General features: G+C 37.4%; 1 protein-coding gene across 17 annotated transcripts in view; it reads right to left on the bottom strand.

Moving 5' to 3' along the window:
• Window positions 1-477: 477 nt before the first annotated feature.
• Window positions 478-26,554, bottom strand: part of rimbp2b (RIMS binding protein 2b) — a 97,535-nt gene continuing 71,458 nt past the window's right edge. For 2 of the 17 annotated variants that reach the window (XM_056773041.1, XM_056773046.1), the window contains 15 exons: window positions 22,772-22,923; window positions 20,323-20,976; window positions 19,100-19,249; window positions 18,480-18,635; window positions 15,352-16,116; window positions 13,809-13,923; window positions 13,258-13,371; window positions 11,030-11,196; window positions 10,696-10,864; window positions 10,429-10,491; window positions 9,208-9,311; window positions 8,142-8,174; window positions 5,613-5,684; window positions 5,274-5,411; window positions 478-2,115 (listed from right to left, as the gene is read on the bottom strand). In XM_056773041.1, coding sequence (XP_056629019.1) covers window positions 1,954-2,115; window positions 5,274-5,411; window positions 5,613-5,684; window positions 8,142-8,174; window positions 9,208-9,311; window positions 10,429-10,491; window positions 10,696-10,864; window positions 11,030-11,196; window positions 13,258-13,371; window positions 13,809-13,923; window positions 15,352-16,116; window positions 18,480-18,635; window positions 19,100-19,249; window positions 20,323-20,976; window positions 22,772-22,923 — 3,014 coding nt within the window. In that variant the 3' untranslated portion in view covers window positions 478-1,953. Of the gene's footprint in view, window positions 5,136-5,273; window positions 5,412-5,612; window positions 5,685-8,141; window positions 8,175-9,207; window positions 9,312-10,428; window positions 10,492-10,695; window positions 10,865-11,029; window positions 11,197-13,257; window positions 13,372-13,808; window positions 13,924-15,351; window positions 16,117-18,479; window positions 18,636-19,099; window positions 19,250-20,322; window positions 20,977-22,771; window positions 22,924-26,554 lie in introns of all 17 variants that reach the window. The other 15 variants (XM_056773051.1, XM_056773044.1, XM_056773052.1 and 12 more) reach the window with 13 other exon arrangements.

Genomic DNA, 26,554 nt, shown 5'->3' with positions numbered 1-26,554 from the left:
TTACAATCTATGATTCTTAATGTAGGCCTATTAAAAACACGCAAATATTGCTGCATGACTAGTAAATAAAGTACAAATAAGTACTAGTACAAATAAACAATAGCAATTTCGCCAAAAGTTTCTCGCGTAAACAATTTATTATATTATTATGTAGAGTATATAGGATACTTGAATTGAATGCAACGAAATTAGAAGCGTCATGTTGGTTTAAAACAGAATATACGAATAGACAGAAAAAGTAACATTTATAAACAATTCACATAAACTAGACAATAAAATGAAAGTCATACATTTTTTTATATTAATAATAGTTCATAAACTATTGAAAAAAGTCAGATAAATCTGAATTACGGGCGCCATCTAGTGGCAGTACACTATTAATCCTATATTTCATTGACCCGCACCAAAAATCACACGTAGCCTGTGCAACTGTAAAAAAAATCAATTCAAGTTTATACAACAAACACGTAAACAATGTGTATAAAATATCAAATTTATTTTCATAGAAAACTGCACATGCACACTCACACAATATTTGATAACCATCAATATAGGCTTATAATTCTTTTCCATAAAGCTAGCACACAACTGCAGACTTGAAAACATTATGGTTCGAAGACACCATGAGGAAAGCTTGCACTGTCCGGTTATAAAGTTTAATGTACAAAAAAGGCAGTCTGAAAAGCAAGTATAAACATTTAAAAAGAATGTACAAATGGACAAAAAGTACAAAAAGAGCAGAAGTCACTCAAACATGAAGAAGCGATACTCTGTAACGTATCTATGACTAAATGACTCCGCAAAACAAAATATACAGTTATTCGGATGAATTTAAATGCCTGTGATTTGGCTGTAAAATTGCACAAGATATACAGAATGTTTCTCACACATTCCTGTTATTTGGCAGTCTCGGTCCAAACTCGCAAATCTAACATTTTACTGAGAAAAAATACAGTACAGATTGAACCAAAAGGATCACTATTACATGTTTTGGAGCTTGCAGAACTGTTGGTAATGTTTTGGGGAAGGTTTGTCTTGGCCATACATTCACAATTTCACATTTATCATTCTCATCAAGTGCAGAATATGTGCGGTCATGTTCTCTCAGAAACATGCTAATCCCTTTAAAACATTGAAATAGACGTAACTGAGCCCGTAAAAAAATAAAGGATAAATTGTGCAAAGAAAGTGTAAAGTGGAAGTGTTTAAAGCAAGATGAGAGTTCCCCATTTCATACTTTTGACACAACACAACACGTGGTCACAACTTTGGAAACACACTTTTTGCATGAGAAGCATTGATGTGACTGCACACAACACAGACGAATCTCACTCGGATGACTGGACACAACACAAACCATTGTGCATCATATAAGGCAAATATAAGGAGGCTTGCTTCCACTAGGCGTTTCATGACCTTTCAGGGCTGAAAAACCAGTCAGGAGTGTCAGGGCATATCCGTTTTCTTCATGGTGTTGGTCACTGCAAAATCTACATTTCACATTTGTGCTTATTGGTAAAAATTTGTGCTAGGTTATCTTAAAACATGTGCGAAAAGAAATATCTCATAATTTAATAAAATATATGTGATAATTTATACTAAAATAATGCACTCTCTTTAGTTGAAATAAATATTCTTTAGCTTTAAATACTATTTCTTTACAATTCGCCCATGAATCAGGTAACTCTAAACATTGATCAAGAACATCTCTTGTACATTTTGGTAACTCAAAAAGAGTGTCTGTGCTTTTAATAAACAAAGATGGGCAGGGTTACGATTTCAATGTGATAAAACTACCCCCATCCACTAAGAAGTGGTCATGAAAGCACTAGTTTCCACCACATCCCATTCTCTTTTCCACACTGATTACAAAAACTCAAGAGGGGAAAAACATTTTCTTTTTTCTCCAATAATTCGAACATCCTTAACTCATCCGAGGCAATGTTTATTTGACTATTTAACAGCACTGAGCCTTTTCAACAGATTCTTTCCTTTGGAGAGCAGTCCTGTTTTCTCGGCTCGGGGGCGCCGGACGGAACTGCCGGGCCCCGGGATGTGCGGGCACACTGTGGGAGTGGCACTTCTTCCGGGTGGGCCCGCTTTTTCCACGGGTACCTAATGGGAGACCCGCAAGGGACAGTTCAGGGCTAGATGTTTAAAAAGTAAAGAAACTGTTTCTTTGCTTTTTAAAGCGTCTAAAGTCATGTACATCAGACACTCCGTCTCCTCTCATAGTCCATTCTGTCCCAGCAGGGCCACCGTAGAGTCAATTTGAAATTGAGAGTTCATTTTGCATTATACAGAATAGGGGGACGCTCTTTAAACATTAATCTATGAGGTCATTGTTAAGGACAGGAAATTTATAGAAATGTTGCATCTCATTAAGTTAAGTTAGTCATTTCTTGATCTATTCAATGAAATTTATCCGACTAGTGACACAATTTTTTACATTTACAACTAGTTTTAAAACGCTTTGAAATCATCAACAGCAAGATCACAACCTGTATACTTTGTCCTTATGAAAATCTGCTGTGTACTTGCATACACGTCGGTATCTCTATACAATTCTATATAATCTTTAGAATCTAACAGAGAAATAATTCTATGATGTCAATGGTGTTGAAGAGAAAAGATAAGTATTTAATTTACCAGTCCTGTGAAGTAATCTATCACTTTTCAGCATGGAAACGTCACCAAGGGTGTTGGAGCCAAATCAAACCTGATTTAAAAAAGCTTCGTTTAAAAAAAAGTGGCTGCAAGAACGCATCATCTTCAAAAGAAATTCTATCAAGCTGAGATAGACCAAGAATAATAAACCCAAATCTAGTTCTCATATTGGTTTTTGAGTCATATTTATACCCATCTGATATTCTTGTGCGTTACTGTAAAGATGGAACGTGCACTCGCCACATACATTTATAACCTGGTTGACCATGCCAACTTTCAATTTGAGTGAATCTGTTCTGAGATCAGTATGGTTGTATGGTAGGGTGCACAGCTACAGTGTAAGGAGAGGAGAGGGTTTGTCCTGGCACTTACACTAGGAGCCTACTAAACTGCACACAACAGAGAAGATAAGGGGTGAGGGGTAGGGTCCTGTTCTGACCGTGCAACGATGGCCTTGTAGCGTCTTACAGTAGGAGGCAGTGAAATACGAACATTGTAATGGACAACACCCAGAGAAACAACTGAAGATACCAGCTGTGCCCGTCTAATGCATAGGTCAGGGTGAATGATGTCGGATGGACCAATCACAGCTCTATTTCTACTGAAGCTGTGAACTGATGTTCCTGTGTGTACAGTATGTTGTTGATGGTATATGGCAATTTCCATCATTTTGGTACAAATTAGGTCATTTTATTTTTTTAAGAGACCTTCAGAAAGGTTATCTGAACCATTTGAATCTCTATTTTACTGTATGTGATCTATACATACCTAATTTATGATAATATACATATTGGTCAATGATTTATAACAACCACATGTCGTGCGACCAATAATATCAATAATTTGATTATATATAAAAAAATATATATCATTTCTGTGGCTAAAATATGAATCTCTGATACAGAATGCTTAAGTGAAAAGTATTTTTAAAACCTTTATATCAGTTGTTTGTGACTTTCAGGAAAATAAGTTTATAAGTCAGAAAGATAAAATTATATAACAAAAATATGACTACTTACCAAAACTCAAAGAAATGCAAATGCTTTTTTTTCTCCTAAAATACTAATAATTTGTAAAATAAATGTTAAGCATGCCAGGGAAATTAATTCATTTTCAGAACACATGACATTTTTTAAGGCTGCGGCCAAAGCATAGATGAAAAGCACTTACTTTGCAATTTTTATCTGCATTTATGTGACCACCACATTCTTAATGTTAAAACATCTGTAATAGATTATTTATTCGTATTTTAAAATTGGCATGTCGAAAATCCTACATTCATAAATATATATTCATATTCATATTAGTGTATCATAAGCTAAGTATGGGCAAAATAAAGTAATGGGACACTAGGAAGTATACCAAACAATGTTTGTGGAAAATGCCATATACATCAGCATGAACGCAAGATTTTGTGAATATCTGTGATTTTGTTTTTCACCTAAAGCAACACACATCTCTTCACATCTTTTCGTTGGAAATCCTTTGTGTGATGTACATTTTTCCCAGACCAGGAGCCACATAAGGACCCGTGTCTTTGCATTAGACAGGGACGACATGACGTGCGGTATCCACAGTTGCTCACTTACGTGATCAATATCGAGCCGTTACGGAGTGAAATGAACACTCTTCTTCTGTTTTGCCAAGCAGGTGAGAAAAAAAAACAATGCAGTGATGTAATGCATCTCAGTCGTTTGCACAATGACTATGAGAAAAGATTCACAAAACTTTCAGTACAGAAAAATCTCGATGGGTTCTGACAGTCGAGCAGAACGTCCATCATTATATTTTCTTTTTCTCTTTTTTTACAGACCATTGTACAATATCTACATCTACACATAAAATCATTCTTTATATCTCTTTCTACTATGCAAACATATGTTTTGTGGCTTTCTGTATGCTTGATAGTCTTATATATATATATATATATATCATCAATATACAAAACAATTATTTTGGAAACATATACAAAAGGTTTTAGGTTTTGTTCTGATTTTTTAACCGATCTCGATCCTTTAAAAAAAGTCTCACTGTCTTTTTGAAGCATTCTGAAATAAAAGCATGCGGTGTTCTACAGTTCTACATGGGTTCAGTTCTCTGTACATCAAAACTATCTCCTCTATTAGAAATTGATTCACGTTTCAACACAGGTACATTCATAAAGCATCTATTACAATGCTTCACTTCTGAATTAGGTAAAAAATAATAAAGTCTGTTTTAGTGCTTCTTTTTTTTCATAAATGATCACAATAAACAAGGAATAATCTGACACGCCCCTCTGCGTGTATTCTTTTGCAAACAATGCTTTATGAATATGCAATTTCAATAACAGTTCATATTTCCCCGAATGGAGCATTTGACATCAAAATAAAGGCTCCTCAGTCTTGTATTATGATGCTTTATAGTACGTCTCTATGGACAGCTCTGGGTTTAGTAACTCTCTCCAATTCCTTTTTGTTTCTGCATTCCTCCAATGATCCATCAAAAGAAGCAACCGGCGGTCACACAACACAAACACAGACGGAGAAGAGGAAAAAACAGCGGAGCAGGAAGGAGATTACAAAAAGAGCGGATGGATGACAGGGCTAGTGTGAAACAGGATGTACCCTTTTGCTCTTTGTCCGTGACGGGTGGTGGTCCTGGGGGTGACGGCTTGGGGTGTTGGTGAGGTAAACCTCCACATCATCAGGCACTTCTTCAAGAAAGTTGGAGGGGACTAGACCCTTGTGTCCATTAAGCTCTCCCTAAAGGATAAACATAAGATGTGATTCACTTACTGTATGAGCCCACTTAAATCCCAGACTGCTAGCACTGTGTTTAAAGCTGAAATGTGGAACGGGATTCAACTCAAAATGACAAAAGATCCACTGAAACTCAGGAAACGTCTGAAAAATAAAAGAGAGAGGCTAGCAATGAAACACAGATGGGGTAAATAATGTACTTACATAGTAAAAGCCATCTTCATCAATCTCTCCAAACACGGTGATGACATCACCCGCACAAAACGTCAACTCAGCCTAAGTAAAAAAAACTTTTGTTAGATTTGATTAAAAACATTGTCACTGAGCTCTTTCTATCTATCCATCCATCCCTATTCTCTCTTTCTTCATCCATCCATCCATTCATATATTTATCTATCACTATCTCTTTCTTCCCCTCCATCCATCAATCCATCTCCATCTCTTTCTTTCCATCCATCCATCGCTATCTCTTTTCTTTCCTAAAACATTGTCACAGAGCTCTTTATCTATCTATCCATCCATCCCTATTCTCTCTTTCTTCATCCATCCATCCATTCCTATATTTATCTATCACTATCTCTTTCTTCCCCTCCATCCTTCAATCCATCTCTATCTCTTTCCATCTATCCATTCATCCATACATCTCTATCTCTTTCTTTCTTTTTTTCTTTCTTTCTTTCCATCCATCCATCCATCCATCCATTCATCTCTATCTCTTTCCATCTATTCAACCATCCATCTCTATCTATTTCATACCATCCATCCATCCATCCATCTCCATCTCTTTCTTTCCATCCATCCATCTCTATCTCTTTTCTTTCCTTCCTTCCTTCCCTCTTTCTATCCATCCATCCATCCATCCATTTCTATCTCTTTCCATCTATTCAACCATCCATCTCAATCTCTTTCTTTCCATCCATCCATCCATCCATCCATCCATCCATCCATCTCTATCTCTTTCTGTCCATACATCCATGTCTATCTCTTTCTTTCCATCCATCCATCGCTATCTCTTTTCCATCCTTCCTTCCATCCATCCATCTCTATCTCTTTCCATCTATTCAACCATCCATCTCTATCTCTTTCTTACCATCCATCCATCCCCATCTCTTTCTTTCCATCCATCCATCTCTATCTCTTTTCTATCCTTCCTTCCTTCCTTCCATCCATCCATTTCTATCTCTTTCCATCTATTCAACCATCCATCTCAATCTCTTTCTTTCTTTCTTTCTTTCTTTCTTTCCATCCATCTATCCATCTCTATCTCTTTCTGTCCATACATCCATGTCTATCTCTTTCTTTCCATCCATCCACCCATCCATCCATGCATCCATCTCTATCTCTTTCCATCTATTCAACCATCCATCTCTATCTCTTTCTTACCATCCATCCATCTCCATCTCTTTCTTTCCATCCATCCATTGCTATCTCTTTTCTTTCCTTCCTTCCATCCATCCATCCATCCATTTCTATCTATTTCCATCTATTCAACCATCCATCTCTATCTCTTTCTTTGTTTCCATCCATCTCTATCTCTTTCTGTCCATACATCCATCCATCTCTATCTCTTTCTTTCCATCCATCCACCCACCCATCCATCCTTGCATCCATTTAATTATCTATACCTATCTCTCTTTCTCTCTTCATCACATCCCTTTATTTATCCATCTTTTATCTCTTTCTTTATATACATCTTTATCTCTTGCTTTCTCTCCATCCATCCATCCATCTCTATCTCTTTCCAACCAATCATCCATCTCTTTCATTCCTTCTTCATCCATCCATCTTTATCTCTTTCCATCCATCCATCCATATATTTATCTATCGCTATCCCTCTCATTCTCTCTTCACCCATCCATCTCAATATTTTTCATTCTCTCTCCATCAATCTCATCCCTTCATCCATCTTTATCTCTTTCTTCCTCTCCATCCATCCATATCCATCGCTTTCTTTTTTCTTTCCATCCATCCATCTCTACCTCCTTCTTTCCATCCACCCATCCAAACACTTTTCATGTAAAATTCAATCTACACAAGGGTTATATCAATATAAACAAATAAATGAATAAATAAACTATTAATAAATTAATCTACTTGAATGAAATTTCATATTTTAAGCAACATTTTTAGTTCAGGTCCAAACAACATACAATACACCAAGCAATAAACACAAACACAGATCATTCAAACTGGGAGCTGTGATCACAAACCACAGTAACTGTGTAACTTTAAAGGGTCCCCCCAGTCCGACAACAGCAAAAGCAGACACACAAAGGTCTCAGTGTCACAAATAACCATTCCCTATTCCATTAACAGGAACTCACCCACTTACAGCACTTCACAAACACAACCCTACATAAAGCCTTCATAAATGCACTATAATGATTCATTGTCAGAAGCATGCGTGGACGGTTTAATCCATTTAAATGCAGATTTTATTCACTATTACATGACACTAAAACTACCATCACCGAATATAAAAAGTCCCGATATGCTGTTTCAAGGAGAATCATTACGGCAAGTTATGAAGGCCATAAAAGTTCAAACAGAACACATTTAGTATGAAATGCAGATGTGTTTTGCATGCATTATGAGCTTTGGGTCATGTGAGTGAGAGATCCACGGACAGTACATGTGCTGATATAGTGCAGTGAGATCCCTCAGCAGGAAATAGAGTGTCATTTGGCACAAGCCCAGTGAGTTTAGACTCACTTTCTCTTTCTCCACACTCACCTCCTCACTCGGCAAGCTGCCCTCATAGCGGGCCTGTGTGCCAGCGTCAATGCAAAGGTGACAGTAAGTGACAATGGGGTGGAAAAGACTTATATGCTAATGATATGATTCCATTCATTACTGAACATCAATATTTGAGTTAACTTGGTTTGTTCTGTAAGTTTTTAATAGCATTGTTGGGTGTTACTGGTGAATATGTGTTTAACCCAACAACTGTACTCCAACTTTTTATATTATTTTCATTTTATATTAAATTGCATTTTCAAAGTGAAACGGATGACAATATGCAAAAAAGGCAAATCATTTGTCATAGCAATTGGTTTAGTCCATTTGACATGTTGTTTTTAATCTATTTTGGACTATATTATGCATCTGGATTTTTCCACCTTGTAGGGGATCTTAAAGGGATAGTTCACCAAAAATGTAAATTCTGTCATCATTTACTCACCCTGAAGTTGTTCCAAATCTGTATACATTTATTTGTTCTGATGAACACAGAGAAAGATATTTGAAAAGATTGCTTATAAACAAACATTTCTAGAACACCATTGACCACCGTAGTAGGGAAAATTACTTTATATATTTTTTTGTTCTGTTGAACACAACAGAAAATATGTTGAAGAATGTAGGACAGCAAACAGTTCTAGGGCACTTTTGAATGCCATTGCCATTTAGTCAATGGATCCGATACCAGTTTGGTTACAAGCATACTTCCAAATTTCTTTCTCTTTGTTCAATCAAACAAATACATGTATACAAGTCTGGAACAACTAGAGTGAGTAATTCATGGCAGAAATTTTATTTTTGGGGAAACTATCCCTTTAAATGTCGACGATAAAGACATACTATTAAATGCTTTCTATTTGTACTTGGATAAATGTGTCTGATACTTGATTAAATGTAAAGGGGAAGTGCCCAATTTGATAAAAATATTTCTTGTTTCAAGACTAAGGCAATTAATGTAAACCTAGTAGGATGATTCTCCCACAACAAAACCACACAAGCAGACAGTTATTTGAAGGGCGATTTTTTAGAACTGTAATTCTAAGACAGAGTCCGTCTGTACCTCCACATCCACGTTTGGAGAGCTCTCTCTGGGGTCATAATCATACAAGGCCACCATTCTCCGTGTCGACACCTGATGTTGCCTTCCACTCCTCTTGTTCCGCTCTGAGGACAAGTTACACAATAAATGGACAGAAAAAGAACGTGCAAATTATTCAGCAGATTAGACAGACCTAAAACATTTGTAAGGAACAATTTGATTGTTATGGTGCGGTGGTTCTTCTTTGACACATGCAGCATTTTTTTCTTGAATGACTCAAAATGAACAAATACACAAGTTATGATATGAAAAATAAAACATACTGTACAGCCGCGGGAAAATCATTTCAATTGTTCTGAATTTACTATCAATAGGTATGTGTTTAAGTAAAATGATAATTTTTGTTGCATTCTGTGTACTACTAACAATATTTCTACCAAATTTGAAATAAAAATGGTTTCAACTTGTTTTGTAACTGAAATGAAAACTGGTAAAAAAATATGCTCTGTATTTTTTCAGAACTTAAATACTGCAAAGAAAACGTTAAACGTTAAAAGTTAATTTTTTAATGTGAAAACCTTGATTTTATTACATTTTTAATGTGTCTTGTAATGCTGTCAGTCTTTCACATTGCTGCTGGATGACTTTATGTAAGACCTGATGTTTGATTTTGTTGAAATTCAACAGACACAGGAATGGCCGGAATTTTTTTAGAATTAATGAAAATGTGGAACGGTCTCTTAATTTTTTTCCGTGGCTGTATATACTGTAATTCTTATATTAACTATTCAGCGCCAAACACAGTAGTGTCACTGGAAACATCAGGTGTGATACAACACTTAAACATCACATAAAAAGAAATCGTATTTCAATATGGAAATAAAAAATAAAACGTATGGAGTCCATGCCAGCGCATGCTGTTATTAAAGTAACAGGAGCACATATTTTACTCAAAGATGCTGATCATATAATGTGTAAATAAAACATGTTAGTAAAAGACACAAACAAATAACATAAGTATTATCCCTCAGACTGTCAGATTTTGGGTCACAGTGTATATCCCAAGTACATTTTTCTATTTGTTTGAAGTGTCATGGGTGACATAAAAGCCATGCTCACAATTGAAGTGTCATTCAAGAGCCAAAGGAAAGTTCAGAGGTGAGCTATAAAAAGGCACTTCAATGAAAACCAGAAAAAAAGGACTGAATGAAACTGATACAGAAACTCTGAAGAGGCACAAACCTCTCTTGGACTTCCGGGACCTGCGGTTAATTGAACGGCCATCACTGAACCTATTACAGTTCACTTGAAAAGAAAGAATAAGTAGAGAATGAAAAAGAGCGCGAGGAAAGAATAAAGGCAAGCTGTATTAAAAATAAATACTCTCCCTTACAGGAGTAGAGGGAGTTGATGAAAGATTACAGATGAGGGGAAATGAAGTACAGTACAGTAGGCTGAGATGGCAAAAGGCCAGCACAAGAGACTTTAAAGAATGAAATAAGTTCATACCTATTTTCTCAATGGGGGTGTTGAGAGGCAGAAATCCCTGTTTGAGCAGCTGGTCAATCATTTCATCGTCGTCCGTGTGGATCTCTGAGACCATGTTACAGGGGATGAGCCCCCTGCGGCCACAGACCTCCGCCCGGTAGAATCCATCCGTGTCCTTTTCTCCAAGTACCTGCAGGACCATGTAAATGCACTTTAAACAATTTGCCAGCCAAAGAAAACACAAATGGAATTATGAACTAAACCAAATACTTAAAGTGAAGTATAAGCAACACTTCAAAATGCTGATATTAAATGAGGACAAGCACACAGAAATAATAGTCTGTTGACTTCCAACCTTTATGATCTGGCCCTCTTTAAACGGGAGCTCCTCCACAGCAGCATCAGGGTTGGGAGACATGGACTGGGGGTCGTAGTCAAACATGGCCACAAATAATCGTGGTAGGTCTTCTCGCTCTGACTCATAATAGTCTGGAGACCTCCGTTCTCGGCCTCCATAACCATCTGCAAAGAGGATAAAGTTCTGCTACACACAGAACCCAAATAACAGATCCAAACACAACCATGCTGTAGTCTTTCCGTCTACGTTTTTAAATAAAAATCTTTAAAATAAATTGATTTTTTGCATGCCCTCAGAAGCATCAGTTTACATCACTTTTAGCTAGTGGATTCAATTTGCAAAAATGACACTTCAGCACACTTAGTTAAAATCTAAATACAGTACGTAATAAACTGATTAAAATGATAATCATACCTAGTGAATATGTCACACCATTTTATATAGTGACCATACCATGAAATGTAAATTTCTCTATTCAGTAAAACCACCAGCAAGCTCCTTTCAAGCATATTTAAAAGATGTCATGCATAAAAAAACTTTTGAGAAAGTTTTGATGGTAAAACACACAGACCTAAGACAGACATTCAGCAACTGAAGTTCACTGAAATGATCCACTACAAATCAAATCAAGCAGCGACTAACATGTGGACAGTCAACATATCAATTATTTTATAATCACACCAGCTCAGAGTAAAAAAACTCCTTCATGAAAAAAATATCCTAAACATGATCTTTCTTTTGGCTATTTTACCATTTCACTATTATTTTTAACATGACTGATAGACCCACTAACCCTCATTTCTTTTGTTTTGTAAAATGAAATAATATATGTTTCAGGTTTGTATTTACTTGACTAGTTTCTATGCATTTCATGTTTGAAAAGCTTGATCTTGTAAAGAGTTTATTGAAAAAATAACACTGTGACTACTGTAACACCAATAGGGAGAGTCAGGTTAAATCATTTTCCAGAATAAGATGATGTAAATAGTGGACCATCCCAGTAAACTGGAAGCAAAGCTGCCAAAACCGAGCTATACAGCCCTACAACTGAGATGAACATGTGTGGAACATTCACAAGCATCGCTTCAGATCTTTAAGAAGAGGCTTTTGAGGTGTACTGATTCACTGACAACATCGATGCTAATTCATGCTCAGCAATGATTGGGGAAACACCAAGGAAAGCAATTTGGAGGGAGTGGAGTGTCATAACAAACACTGTCTGGTGTTTTAGGCCACACAATGAAACACAGGAAATTGAACTAAGACTAAAAAACAAAAAATAAATTGCACACATAAAGTGCACAAATATGAAACAAAAATGTTTGAGATAATTGTATCAATACATAACCCTTTCTTAAGCCTACACAAACATTTATCGATTTGAGGAACACCGTAATCACCTAAAGTAGAAAGTTGAACTGAAAATATAGTGGCCCCAAAATGTATATCTGTGGAATTCCTGTACACACTGTATAGTTAAACATAGTAAGATGAGAGCGCTACTGTACACTCGTTATTCATGTTACTCGAATTTGAAAGGATTACTAAAATTAGGCAAAATATTTTATTTTTAGTTAATTTGCAAAAAAAACATAATTTCATTTTTTTGTAACATTCCAAGTAATATCAACCAAACTGCACTTGAGTTGTTTTAATTAAGTAATCATATCCAAAAACACAATAAAACACAATAAAAAACATTTTTTGAAACAGCGTTATCCGTGTTTGCAAATAAACTCTTCATATGCAAATGCACAATATATAAGAGTATATATTTGTTATTCAAAGTTACATATTAGCACCCCAGAAGTACATATTTTGTACCAAATGTTCACACCTGTGCCTAAATTGTAAATACTAAGACATTTCAAAGGTTACCGCCCCAGTCACAACCTTGGGTAAATTTGACAATTTTCTCCTACAATGTTGGGTCACGCTTTACAAATGTCTGACAAGCAGATCTTCACAAAATCCTTCATTTTAAAACATAATTGTCTAAAACATCTTATGTTTTGTCTATTAAAGCTGCAGATATTATTTTGGGGCCACTGTAGCTCAATAAATGACTGCTCTGGTGCCCAGCACATCTATACCACGTTGGGCAGCTTCCGTTCTGTTTTCCTGTTTCTTGTAATCAAAATAAACCTTCAATAATCTGATATTTTAGCTCAATTGTTTTGGTATTGTGCATAATTTTGTCCCCATTGAGGGCCCTCGCCACATACCATATCGGTGTTCTGCTCGCTGTGGGGGCCATTTCCTGCCACGGGCTACACTGGCATAGTAAACATCGTCCTTTGGTGAGAGGTTCCCCTCACTGTTATTCTCCTCGGTGATCTCTATGGAAACACCAATCATTTTTAGTATTCCAGCTACACCCCTTCTAGTTGTGGATTATGACATTTAAAAAATGCTGTCTAGAAACGTTTTAAGATCAGGAATGCCATTCGTATAACAAAAAAATGGCATGTTAATCTTAGAACTGCATTGAAAGCCAGCTGACATGGTTTATGGTCGCTTCAGCGGAAAACAGCAATGATTAAAATAATGATGATTTTATAGGTGATGGTGTGGCCTGTAACTTTCCTATTAATGCAGTTAAATCAGCATATGAAGTATATAAACCACATATCACACTTCTTTAAGAGACTTCAGGGCCTACTGACACCAGAACTGTCACCGTGTTTGGGAAAGAATTAGGGAGAAGGGGTATCGAGAAAAGACATTAGGTGTGAGAAAGGCGGGTGGACCCCACGCATCATGTGACCGCACTAACCAATGGAAGGAACGTTGATCGGTCGTCTCTGAGGGGGCGGGCAGCCGTGATTCATTCTACGGCCATGATGGTCCAGTCGATCCGAGCGTCCTGTTGAGGGAGAGTTCCCTAAAATCTTCAAGAGCAAACATTGAAATGTTAATTAAACGTGTGGTTCCTACATAAATGGATATATCCTATAAAATCTGATTCCATTCAACCCAAAAAATTAATATGTTTGGTACTTTCTCAAGATTTTAGTCCCAGGTGAGAACCAAAACAAGGAGGATGAACCCGGCAAAACATAAAACATAAACAATCAGAACGTAAACAAACTCTGACAACAACATGAGCAGGGTTTTGGCAGAAATCAGATGCTTAGCTAAAGACCATTTTGGTTTTTGTTCCGCTCCGTATCAGTTTGTGAACCTCTGGGAATGCTTTGGAAAGTTTTCTAAAAAACATCAGTGCATAGACTTATTAATGAATGTTATAATGAAAATTGTGTCATCATTTGATGCGCGTGTTGTTTGAAATTAGCATGATGTCGTTTCTTTCATGGAACACAAAATGTTATTCAGACAGTTAGTGACTGACAGCTTTAGACCTCTTTCACTGCTTTTGTGATCCGCAAAAGAAACAGTCAATTTGGTGAGTAAATGACAACAGAATTTACATTTTGGGTACAGATGTCGATATGTAGTTAGGGCCATAACCACCACATATCAGTTAATTCTAAATACACAAATCTTATGTCAATAAATAACTTGCTCATTTGGTCCCAACCAATATTTAATATTTGGTTATAGACCACTTCGGAAGACGTACTGTAAACAATGCTGGTTCAACACTGGTCCAGAAACACTACTTGTTTCAGTTTTTTAACACTAAACAAATGTTTGAACAAATTACAACCAACAGAACATGTTAAACAAAAATCTTTAAGATTTATCATTTTATAACAAAAATTATTATATTAAATACATAAATAACTGAAACCAGAAAAACTTCTGGACCAGCGTTTACATCTTGAAAAGTGGTCTATATTCTTGAAAGTAGTTCAAAAACCTTGCTGAATGAGATATTCCTGCACTCCTTAAGCTCTAAAGTACATAAAGTATGTAAAATAATTGATTTATATTGTTGAAGGACTGTGATGTGAGCAACAGTATCATTTGATTCGAAAAATGTCTCACCACAGAAACAAGAAACACTCAGAAATGGCCTTTAGGTAATCAAAACAAAACCACACGTTTGAAAAATTTCAATCCACAATCTAGGAATCAAACAAAGTCACATGTCTAAAACAAATCAAAGTCAAGAACGATCGCACAGCAACACATCCCCCCCAAAGAAAACAATCAAAATAACACCAAAATAATATTTAAAAACAATAAGCAACACCTAGCGGAAAAGACGAACCAAAAAACTACAACCAAACGAATAAGAGACTGGGTGGAAGACCATGAAAAGAAGAATGGCTGTATTGCTTGTCGATGAAAACAGAAAGCAGCAGGTGGATGAGGAGAGCGGAATGATGACAGGAGGGGTAGGAGACACACACCAGGGGTTCATCCATTGCCCTGTTGAGCCTGGCAACAGAGTAGGCCCTAATGTCCCTGTCATAGCTCCTGCCAACCTCGCTCAGCCTGCCCTCGCTCCGGAACCTGCGTTGAGGATGGTGATGATGCGGATAATAGTGGTAATGATGGTACGACTCCCGCATGCTCCTCCTCTCCGGAATGACGTCCAGGAAGTCCTCCTCCATGCTGCACTGTCGAGAGAGGGACCTTTTCCTGCCAGCGGCCAGCGCGCGCCGCTCCACCGGGCCCTCACTGTGGATGATCCGCATGTTGGGCCCAGAGCCCACCCGCAGCGGGCTGCCCCCCGTGTAAGAATGGTACCCCCCTCGGTATCCGAGCGAGCCCTCCTCCTCGCTGCCGCAGTCAAGTCCGCTGTCAGGGCTCTTGGTGGTTTGTCTGCTACTGCTGCTGCTCCAGCACGGACCTCCGGGAGCCCTCTCATCTATAGAGGTGTAACGCGGAGAGGAGCGTTGCCTTTGCAGCCTCCGGACGCACTTGTTGGGCGACAGGGGGTTTGGCTGCCGAGAGTCCTGGTGATAGGGCCGGGGGCTCATGCACGGAGTACCTGGACGAGCTTCCTCGAAACGCAGGCGTTGACCCATGACCTCGGTGTCCGGGTCGTCCTCTGCCACCTCCGGGATGCTGTGGAGCCGCTTGTGGGAGCGTAAGGAGCGCTGCCGCACCACCTCACGCTGGAGGTCCCAACTGTCGCGTTCCACAGCGAGATCCTGACGCCTGTAATATGCCTTTGGGAGGCCAGAGAGGGTGATTGACGAGCCAAAGGATTGTTTTTTCAACGAGTTAAAATCGGGATTGTTTTTTGGTTTGACGGTGTTAGAACAGGCAGAGAAGATAAAACAGTGTGCAAATAGAGAACAAAATGGGAAAAGAAAGACAAAATAAAGACAGAATTAGTTATCGGAGGTCATGGACGAATTTTGGGCATGCAGTCTCATTCCCTGAGGGACATGACATGCAACGGAAGGGAATCTGTTGGAGGAAAACGTCAGGAAACGCAAACCGTACAGAAAAATGGGAATTGGAAAGTATCACATACAGTGTGCAGGGCAAAGCACAATCCAAAAAAGATTTGTGATGAGAAATGATCAAACAGAACAAAAATAAATCAATATCCGGCGATAAAAGGAATCTACGGAAAGAATCTACACACAACAAGTGAATATTAAAACAAACAAACAAATAATATGGAGATTTTTCTGCCAAGCAAATTGTGAAAAAAGTTACTGTATTTTTGTATTTAATTTATAGTTATTGGGCCAGTAACCTGAAATAAAAAATACTGTTGAAGGATATTTTGGTTAGTAAAATGACTTCATTAAAGGGATAGTTCACCCAAAAATGATTTATTTACTCTTAAATGAACTTGCATACATTTCTTTGTTCAGATAAACACAAAGAAAGATACTTTGGAAGAATTTTTGAAAAGCACACAGTTCTGTGGCACCTTTAAAATTGTTCCTACTATGGTAGTAACTGAAAATTGCTAACATTCTTCAAAATATCTTCCTTTGTGTTCAGTAGAACAAAGAAATGAATACAGATTTGGAACAATTTGAGGGTGATTAAATGATGACAGAATTTTCATTTTTGGATGAACCCCTTTAAAAAGCCACATTGTAGATAGTAATAGTTGTTTTACAGCTTGGTTTCACTGCTATATGATCAAATTAAACATTGAAAGTGGAGTTTTGACAGGTATCTTGACATCACGCTGAATTTGAGCATAGTTCCCTACATTTAAAACATACCCAAAAACAGATGCATGTAATCTATAGAATATATATCATACCACAATTCCAATGGCCGCTCAGGTCTCCAAAGATAATTCAAAACAAAAATGACAAAAACTGAAATACAGCATACCATTTATTGCTCATATATTCATACTGTACAGTTTTGTAACCCTGCATCATACTGTATTAGATTTCATATATTTTTAATCAACTCTTAACAATAATAAACATTTGTCGGTAAGAGACACATATTTACAAAATTGAAAATAACAAAGAAAACAAATCAAAATGTAAAAAAAAGTGTAACTATGAGACAAACAAACCAAAAGTGAATAATCGTGTCATTTAAGCAAACATTACTTAAATGAGATTCCCAAAATGCCCCTGTAATGATATGTGCATTTTAGCTCATGAAACAGTTTGTCCCACAACTGATTTTACACAAGCAATTGTGCAAAACACAAATATAAAAACCTGTCAATAATGATAAAAAAAGACATTATAATCCATGTGGAAGACCTCAGGCATAGCAAACAAATTCACAACGTACTGTATATCCGCACATGTAGGATTATCATATGCAATTAATCTGTATTTATATAGGATCTGTTTAATAATCCTTTGATCCTGTCTGTATAAACACAAGCACCATATCTACTAGATGTAACATCAAGTAATCCAGATCTAATACTACTAGATATAAATGTATACTGATGCAATACCTAAAACTGGAAACAAGTGGAGTGCATAAAGGCATTTCAGATCTTCGACTCATGCAATGCGCTTGCACTTTAAGCCATTCAGATGTATTGAGCTTTGTATGATTAGACAGGCTTATACAAAGCTAGCTAAATGGTTGATGTCGAAGTTCGGCAGTGCAGACCCACTCGCATTTAGGACCCAGGAGAGATTGAGGATGGGGTGACCTGTTAAGATCCTGCAACTACGCTCAGCTTTCAGATGCTCAAACTTTAAGCAGAACATCAAACAGCCCCCATCTTAAAATCCCAATTTTGTTACTATTTTTAACACCATCCACTGCTTCTAAACTTCTAACTTTAAGAAATACTCACCCATTTACTCAACCCCATGTCATGAGAGAGATAAACTCAAGAACCAGGAAATTCATACAGGTTTGGAACAACATTAGGCTGAGTAAACAATGATAAAACTTACATTTTTGCTTAAAACAGATTCTACACTGTTGAAGTGGCAACCGTCTAATAGTACCCCCTCTGAGGACCCCTACAGACCACGGCATACTCCATCCCCCTGCATCTGTCCCAGCCTCTAGCCTGCGGCCCTGCAGCCCATGCCCAAGACAGACGGCGGCCCGTAGGGTGTCTGTTCCATACCTTTAGCGTGTTGTGCGAGTTGATGCTGCGTCGTCGTCCTTCTTCCAACTGCATCTCTGAGTACAGCTCCTCCTCATCCTCCTCCATGATGTCAGACAGATCCGAGCCCCGGCTGCTCTCCGTGTAGTAATCCTCACTCTGACTGTAGTGAGGATGCTAAGAGAATGAGAGATATTCATGACTTAAAAGAATTACCCTCGGGTTGTTACAAACCTGAATACATTTCTTTGTTTTGCTGAACACAAAGGAAGATATTTGGGAGAATGTCAGAAACAGATCTCATCCCCCATTGACTCCCATAGTATTTATTTTCCCAACTAGGCAGTAAATGGGCGAAAAAATCTGTTTGGTTACTGACATTCTTCCAAATATCTTCCTTTGTGTTCGGCATAACAAAGAAATGTACACAGGTTTGGAACAACCTGACGGTGAATAAATTATGATTTTTCATTTTTGGATGAACTATCCCTTTAAATGATTTTTTTACTGTTGGATGAATAGAGTCCACGGTCCTTCCAACCTTCTAATTGCCCTGGTCCTCATGCATTCTAGCATTGGCCCTGACTGCATGTTAGGACATGAAGAACTAGAAGAGCATTTGAAAGCATCTTTAGACTCACGTGTCTGCCAAGCTCTGAACCTCTGAGAAATTCATCCACAGATGCTCCTCTTCGCCTGGTGTGAGGGGAGTCGTACACGTCCTCTTCTTCATCCGAGTTTAAAGTGTGCAAGACATTACCCCTCTCACTGAAGATGTTCCTCCTCTCCACCTGAAACAAATCACAACTATCATACAGCATACACACAATAAATGTACAGATGTGTTGGCCAATCAATGGGATCGATGCAGTAAGAAAAACAAAAATGTTGCTCTGTTACATTTTTCTATTAGTACAAGTTAGGTACAGTAACATAACAAATAAAGTTACTAATAAAGTACAAAATATATCACTCTGGAATACTTGATTCTGATTGGCTATTCGTGACATTCCAAGGTCTGTTTCCCAATAACAACATCTTAAAACTAGTAACTAGAGATGCACCGATATGTTGGTAAATAATCGGATGATAAATGCAAATTTTCACAGTACTGGTTATCGGCCAATAGTTTTAAATCTGCCAGTTATCAGGGCCGATATATCCTATATAATATTAAGTCATTATATGAATTAATAGCATTCAGAAAGTTAGAAAATATAAATGTAATCTTCAGAATTAGTAGATATAACTCTGAATAATCGCCTCTCGGAGGAGAAATTTGTATCAGTGCATATCTACTGAGGTGTGTCCGAAATAGCCCCCTATACCCTAATATATAGGGGTGGGAGAATTTGTTTTATTCATGTATGAATCGCGATTCAATGTTCTTACGATGCGTTAAGTTAATAATAAATAATTTTATTAGTTTCCATGACAGATTTCATGTATGCAGTTTTTACACAAATAAAAAATATTGCACAAAATCCAAGTTGGTTGTGAATGTGTTGTTTACACAAATAAAATATTCAATATTTATTTATATTATAAACAATATTTATTTATTACCTGTTTACGATACAATATTTGTCAGGTGTCTTTTACTTACAGATACAAATTATTGTTCTTTACGTAAAGATTATACTGCAAGTCCGACCTTCGCAACACTTTAAGTCCGGCATTGACTAAACACTTCTGGGGCACTAGTGTCTGACTTCATTCACTCATATTCATACCCTACTTTAAGTGGACTATGTTAGTGGACTAATGTAGGGAATAGTGAATGAGTGTATAGGGGGCTATTTTCGGATACAGCCATGGCATCAAGGTACACCTTTAAAAGTACGTCTGTTTTCTCTGGACTCACCCTGCTGTTTGGAGGGTTCCTCTGCGCCGCTTGGCGGGCCATTTCACGAGCCACCGTGTTAGATATGGGCGCTCCCTGAGGTTGTGGCAAGATCCTCTGGGGAGAGAGTGAGCGTCGGCCTTCTATGTGAGGTGGCTCTAGCGTGTGCCCCCGGTGCGGTAAGGGTGACGATGCCCGAGGAAGTGGCTCCCAGGGCTGCCCAAGTCGCCTTCCCATCTCTGGATCTTTGGCATGGGGGTCTCTGGCACTTGGTAGGAGTTTGGGTTTAGACATGGGGTACAGTGAGGGCGAGGGGTGGATGTGATGCTGAGGGTGGGGATGAGGGGGTTGAGGGTGAGGTGGAGGTTGTGGCGGTTGGGGTGGCGGGGCACCGTGAGGTTGGACGTGTGGCTGCGGGTGGGTTGGGGGGTAGGCCTGAGGGTAAGGGGGTGGGTGTGTCTGAGAATGAGGCTGGGGGTGAGGTGGAGGATGAGACTGGAGGTGTGAATGGTGGTGAGGCCCCAGGACAGTGTGAGGAATGGAGGCCGCTGGAGAGTCTTGAGACTCTCCCTGTGCTGATATTGTCCTCACGACGACCTCCTGTGCTTCCAGACACTGGATACGGTTCAGTTCCACCGTAACGAAATCCGCAGTGGGGAACATTACCTCTGCTATCTGAAAACAAACCATCAAGCAAACAAAACAAATACAGCATGAACAAATGTATCTGCAGGCCTCAACAATAAGGATTTTGGATAGTGCTCCATAAAAAATATGTTTTGTGGCAAAAATATGAACTACTGTTTCTTTAAAAAATGCATAACAAATAATTTCATAATTTTGAGTTTTATATTTATTATTTTTATTTTTTATTTTATTAGATTTTTATCCGTTTTGTTTTATTTATTCAATAAATATAATAATAAATAATAAAAATGTTGCTGTTTTTCTTTTTACACCATTTACAAAATACAATAATTTACATTGCAACAATGGTTGGAAATTATGCAGCTATAGTTTTATTCATTAGTAAATTAATAAACAATTCATACATCTTCTTTTGCTTGAAAACATTAACATTTCAAACATTTCAACAGATATTTTTGAGATTGGTTACTTTGGTAATACAGTAGTGGTCAAAAGTGATGGCCAACTTTAGACAACTGACCTCTTTGTCCTTTATTGAAATATATTATTAAAGATGTCTCAAAAAACTCTGATGGATGTTGTGTAGTTGTGATTGGATTATAATCTGAGTCTCTGTTTTGAGAAGAATTTAAGTAGGCTTTGCAGTAAATAACACACAACACATGCACAAAGCTTAAGTCAAGCCTATTTTATACAGTCTATGTTCAAGACCCAGGAGAATGGCTACACAATATTACTACATAATGAGATTGACGAAATATTAATATCAGCTAAAATTGTAGTCAATGTATGCTTAATTTCCTGCAATTTTTTTGTTCTTAGTCCAAAATATTCCAAATAATTGTCAAAAAATACAATTTTTTTGTACAGTTCAGTTCTGCAATAAGTGGCCAATATTCTGTTTAAATATGTGTATTAATTTTGATTGTCCAGAGGATTTATATAAACCCCTGCATTATATAACACTCACTGCACACTGGAACATTTGGCTGCCATTGATAAAAGTGCTCATGAGATGGCGCTAGTGAGCAAAATTAAATGATTCATTCCTCATACTTACAGATACCTAGAAAGCACATCGATCTGTTCTATATGAAATAGCATGTCTGCCCTCAAATATCTGATCCTGGACCTGTTCTTTTGCCTCTGTTTATTTTTTAGTAAACAGTAAAGTGTTTTTTGGTAAACCTTTGGTAAATGTCTCCATTTGTTAATTGCTGTCTAAAAGAAAAAACCTGACATATTAAAACTTCAGGATCTTTTTTCTGCATGCCATAACTATTAAATGCAAATGATGACTGTTATGAAACTCACAATAAATTACCGGTCATATCTCTATTGGCCGGCAAATGTTCAGTTTTAATGTCATCGGTAAAAATCAGGCCAATATTACTTTTATATTTATGTATGTGTATCAAACCCACGATCTTGGCGTTGTTAGCACCATGCTCTTACCACTGAGCTACAGGAAAACTATATTATATATAAATATATAATCTATATATTAAAGACAACAAATTATTAATAACTTTCTTTGGGTTGAACCCCTTCAGGTGCACCAGAATCTATAACTAGTGTAAAGTAGGCTTGGAACATGATTTTCGGGGAAAAAAATGAACTTAATGTTACCCTGTTTTCTGAAGTCAATGTTTTAAAATAAAAGCTCAAATAAACGTCTAGTTTTGCCTTTTGTTGCTTGCTCAGAATAAAGGCTATCGGCCAATATATCAGTTATTGGCGTTCAACGTTAGAGAATTATCAGTTATCGTTATCAGCCAAAATTGACATATACCTAGTTACAGTAGATATAACATCACCTCACCTTTTGACCTTTAGTGCAGACTATATAGCCAATAACATTGGCTCCATTGGAGGTGCCGGTAGTTGTAAGAGCAGGAGGCTTCCAGCGAACTTGCAAGACTCCAGGAGTCTGTCCCATCTGAACCTGCACGTCCTGAGGAGGTAACGGAGGTCCTGTGAGAAACAGAAGATACACATAAAGAAACAAGTTGTGGTCTAGTGGTTAGAGACTTCGACTCACAATCAGAAGGTCGCTGGTTTAATTCTTAGTGCCACCAGGAAACGACTGAGGTGCCCTTGAGCAAGGCACATTACCCCTGTTTGCTCTGCAGTGATAGCTGCCCACTGCACCCTACTTGTAAGTCGCTTTGGATAAAAGCGTCTGCCAAATGAATAAATGTAAGTTCCATAAATTAATGTCCTACAAAGATTCAACCAAATTTTGCTTCACACTGAAACTGTAACTGCACTTGTGTTTGATCATGAGCTGCAATGCAAAAACGCATGCATGCCTATGGAGAAAATACGATGCATGTTAATGTGTGGAGGTGCGTGCACATTACACAGATGAAAGGGCCGCCAGCTGGCCGCAGACTTTCACAGTATTTGCTTATGTCAGGACTCATTTTGTGTGGGCTGAATCGTTTTTATCATACATGTTATGTGTCAGCGGCAATAGAGCAGCACCTTCTCACACCTAAAACACACATTCACTTAGGACTTATCATCACAAATGTTTAATAATACACTGCTGGAGTGAACAAGAGGCAAAATAAACATTGTTAGTGATCTAACCTTTGAAACAAACATCTAAGATAACTTATTTAACATCAACATTGAATTGTGTTCATAGAATTTTACCCTATAAGGCCCTTAATCTGATAAAACTTCATATTCTTGGCTCAGTGACAACCTCTCACTATCAAACAACTAATTGAAATAAGTTATCTTGGCTTCATAACAGAAAGCAGGAAGTCCGGCCACAGGTTTGATTCTGCTCATGGATCTCACTAATCCCCACTGATCCCTCCTCCGGCCTCCGCATGACAGATCATCACTGGAGGATTCAATGGATGGCTGATCAGTGGTGCGTTTCCTAACAGCATGCTAGCAAACTATGGTCGCAAGTTCTGTCGTTCCAGCATAGTTCAACAATTCAAGTGTTCTGAAACCCTTGTTCCAAGGATCAATCGCAAGCAGAATTGCATCGACATTCTAAATGTACAAATTCAGCGTTGTTTTTTATAAAAGTGCACATGTGACTGGATCTACGTGCCCTAGTAAACTGGTGAATCCCTGGGCGGAGTTACGCAGGAGGAAACTTATGAACAGTAGCGGTGTTAACCACTACGTAAACCACGCAAATGCGTAGGGCCCCGCAAGCTTGGGGGCCCCCTAGTGGCCACAAGCGGTTAAATCATTTGATGACTGCTGCTGACGCCAATCGGCCTGAGTGCGTTGCACCGGACGCACCAAATAACAGACAGGTCTGTCTCGGTTGATAAACCAATCAAATCTTTTAAAACTAGGGGGTGGATTACCCATGCTTTGATGCTCAGCCATGGGCGTTATCGTCCGTTCATGACATGTTGCTAACATTTACTGGAACCACTCTTTATGTTGAGTCCTTTAAATAAAGTAAGTCATGCTGGAGAAAGTTAAGGCTGCTATGGAGTAACGTGACACAGCGAAATGTCAACAAGTGATTTTTAAAGCGTTTTACAAATACTGTTGTCTGATATTGTAAATTAAATTTTGCTGTCATTAGATGCATCTGCAAAAATTATATGATAATATAGAACCGATAAGACGCTGGCTTCATATAGTGTTAAAGCAAACCGCATGGTATGTTGCATTTACAAATGAGTCATGACAGACAAAAAGATGATTTGGGACCAATGCCTTGAACTCTGGTTTCCCTGGAAACAGACAGGTTGCTTGTAGGATCAGTTCAAATAACATCTAACACCAATGAATCTGTTTACATTTGCCCATTTCTAAAGCACATTAATAACTTGTAGATTTGTGTTTGCCTGAAATGATAAGACATTATTGTAATTGCCTAATTTAAGTCAGTCTTTTGTTCGTTAGATCACAGCATCCATCTTTTGTTTTTTTAGGGGGGGGGAAATATTTGATAAACACTTAAACATGTGTTAAAAATTCCTAAATATTTTCAACAATTACATTTTTATAAGTGTCATGTGAGTTCACCATAGTCTAGAATGCAAGCAGTGAAATCTTGAGGGTTCTTTTATAAAATTAATGCTTTGTGTTCATGCTATTTAGTTAAAATTATTATTGATAACTCAAATAATATTACATTTTATATTATAAAAATTTGAAGCGTGCATATCAAATATTAGATTCCAAAACAAAGAATGTTCATTCTAATACAATATTGTAAACAATTTTGTGTGCTGTTATGCGGTTCAAAGTCAAATAAATCCAGGCTATATATGTCTCACCAATGACATATACTCAATATTACTGTTGTGCAATTCAAAGAAAAAATGTTGGCATGCATGTGTGGGGGTCTTGACTTTGCTTAGGGTCCCTAAAATAATAGGTAAAAACGCCACTGCTTATGAATGAGTAATATATCGTAAAATAAAATAATAGAGAGCAAAAATACGATAACAAAAATAGTTTTCGGATGTAGTGTACATTATTTACAGCAATAATATGACATTAAATCGATCTAAACTGATTTATTAGAAGACAGTATAATTCCACCACCTATGTGACGTCATCAACTATGTTGTTGAACCAACGTGGTTGAAGCAATAGATGTCCTAAAAAGTTACTATGTTTTCGGTAAACAGTCTTGAGTACCTAGTTAGATTCTCAAACGATACATGGTACTATGGTGGATAACCAGCGAGTTATGTCGTTGTTCGGGAAACGCACCCCAGAGCGAGGGCACCGCCCGGTCCAAAGATGTCATGACCTGCCTGTGCAAGAGTTAAACTTGGATCGTGTCATTTGAGAAGCTGATCCAGAGAAACGGGATCAATGGTGTGTAATTGAATACAGCTCAAAGGCTGTCTTCATCTGATCAGGCTTTCATCTAAGCGGTTAAATGTCTGCAGGTGCCTCCAGCGTGAAGCGGCATAAAATGAAAGATTTCTTTACTGCCTCGCAGTTGTCCTTAACTGAACACAAGGTGTCCTTTTTAACACAACTGTTTTTAGAGTATAGTTTACTAAAACTAAGACTATTAAAATTCTGTTAATTGAAGTCTTCAAATCTTTAGCTAAATGAAAATTAGGAATGTTGCCTTAGGAATAAACTGATGTAAGTTTAAGTTAAAGCACCAAAATGATTAACTGAAAAAATAACTAATCTGAAAATAATAACTATAATTATTAACTAATTAAGTTAGTTTAATAATAAATAATACTGAAAAAATTTAAACTTTCATATTTCATATATTGCAATTAATGATGTCTAATATAAATGTACTGTATATATACCGAATACATAATAATTGTTAAATGTATGTGTGCATTTTTATATACATAGAAATTTACTAAGTAGGCTTAAATTTACCATTTATAGGTGTGTGTTTAGGTAAAATTATCATTTTTATTTCATTCTGTGAACTAGTGACAACATGTCTTCCAAATTTAACATTATTATTTTTCTATTTGCATTTATTTGCAGAAAATGAAAACAGAAGAAACATGTAAAAATGCTGTGTATTTTTTCCAGACCTCAAATGCTGCAAAGAAAACAAGTTTATATTTAATTTTATACGATACAACAGTAATATTTGTACCTGTATTTAGGAAATGTTCAAAGA

This window comes from Triplophysa dalaica, chromosome 18 (assembly GCF_015846415.1).
Source record: "Triplophysa dalaica isolate WHDGS20190420 chromosome 18, ASM1584641v1, whole genome shotgun sequence".
Taxonomy (NCBI): Eukaryota; Metazoa; Chordata; class Actinopteri; order Cypriniformes; family Nemacheilidae; genus Triplophysa; species Triplophysa dalaica.
Note: the sequence above shows the minus strand (reverse complement) of the source record. Positions and strands in the feature narration are given on the sequence as shown.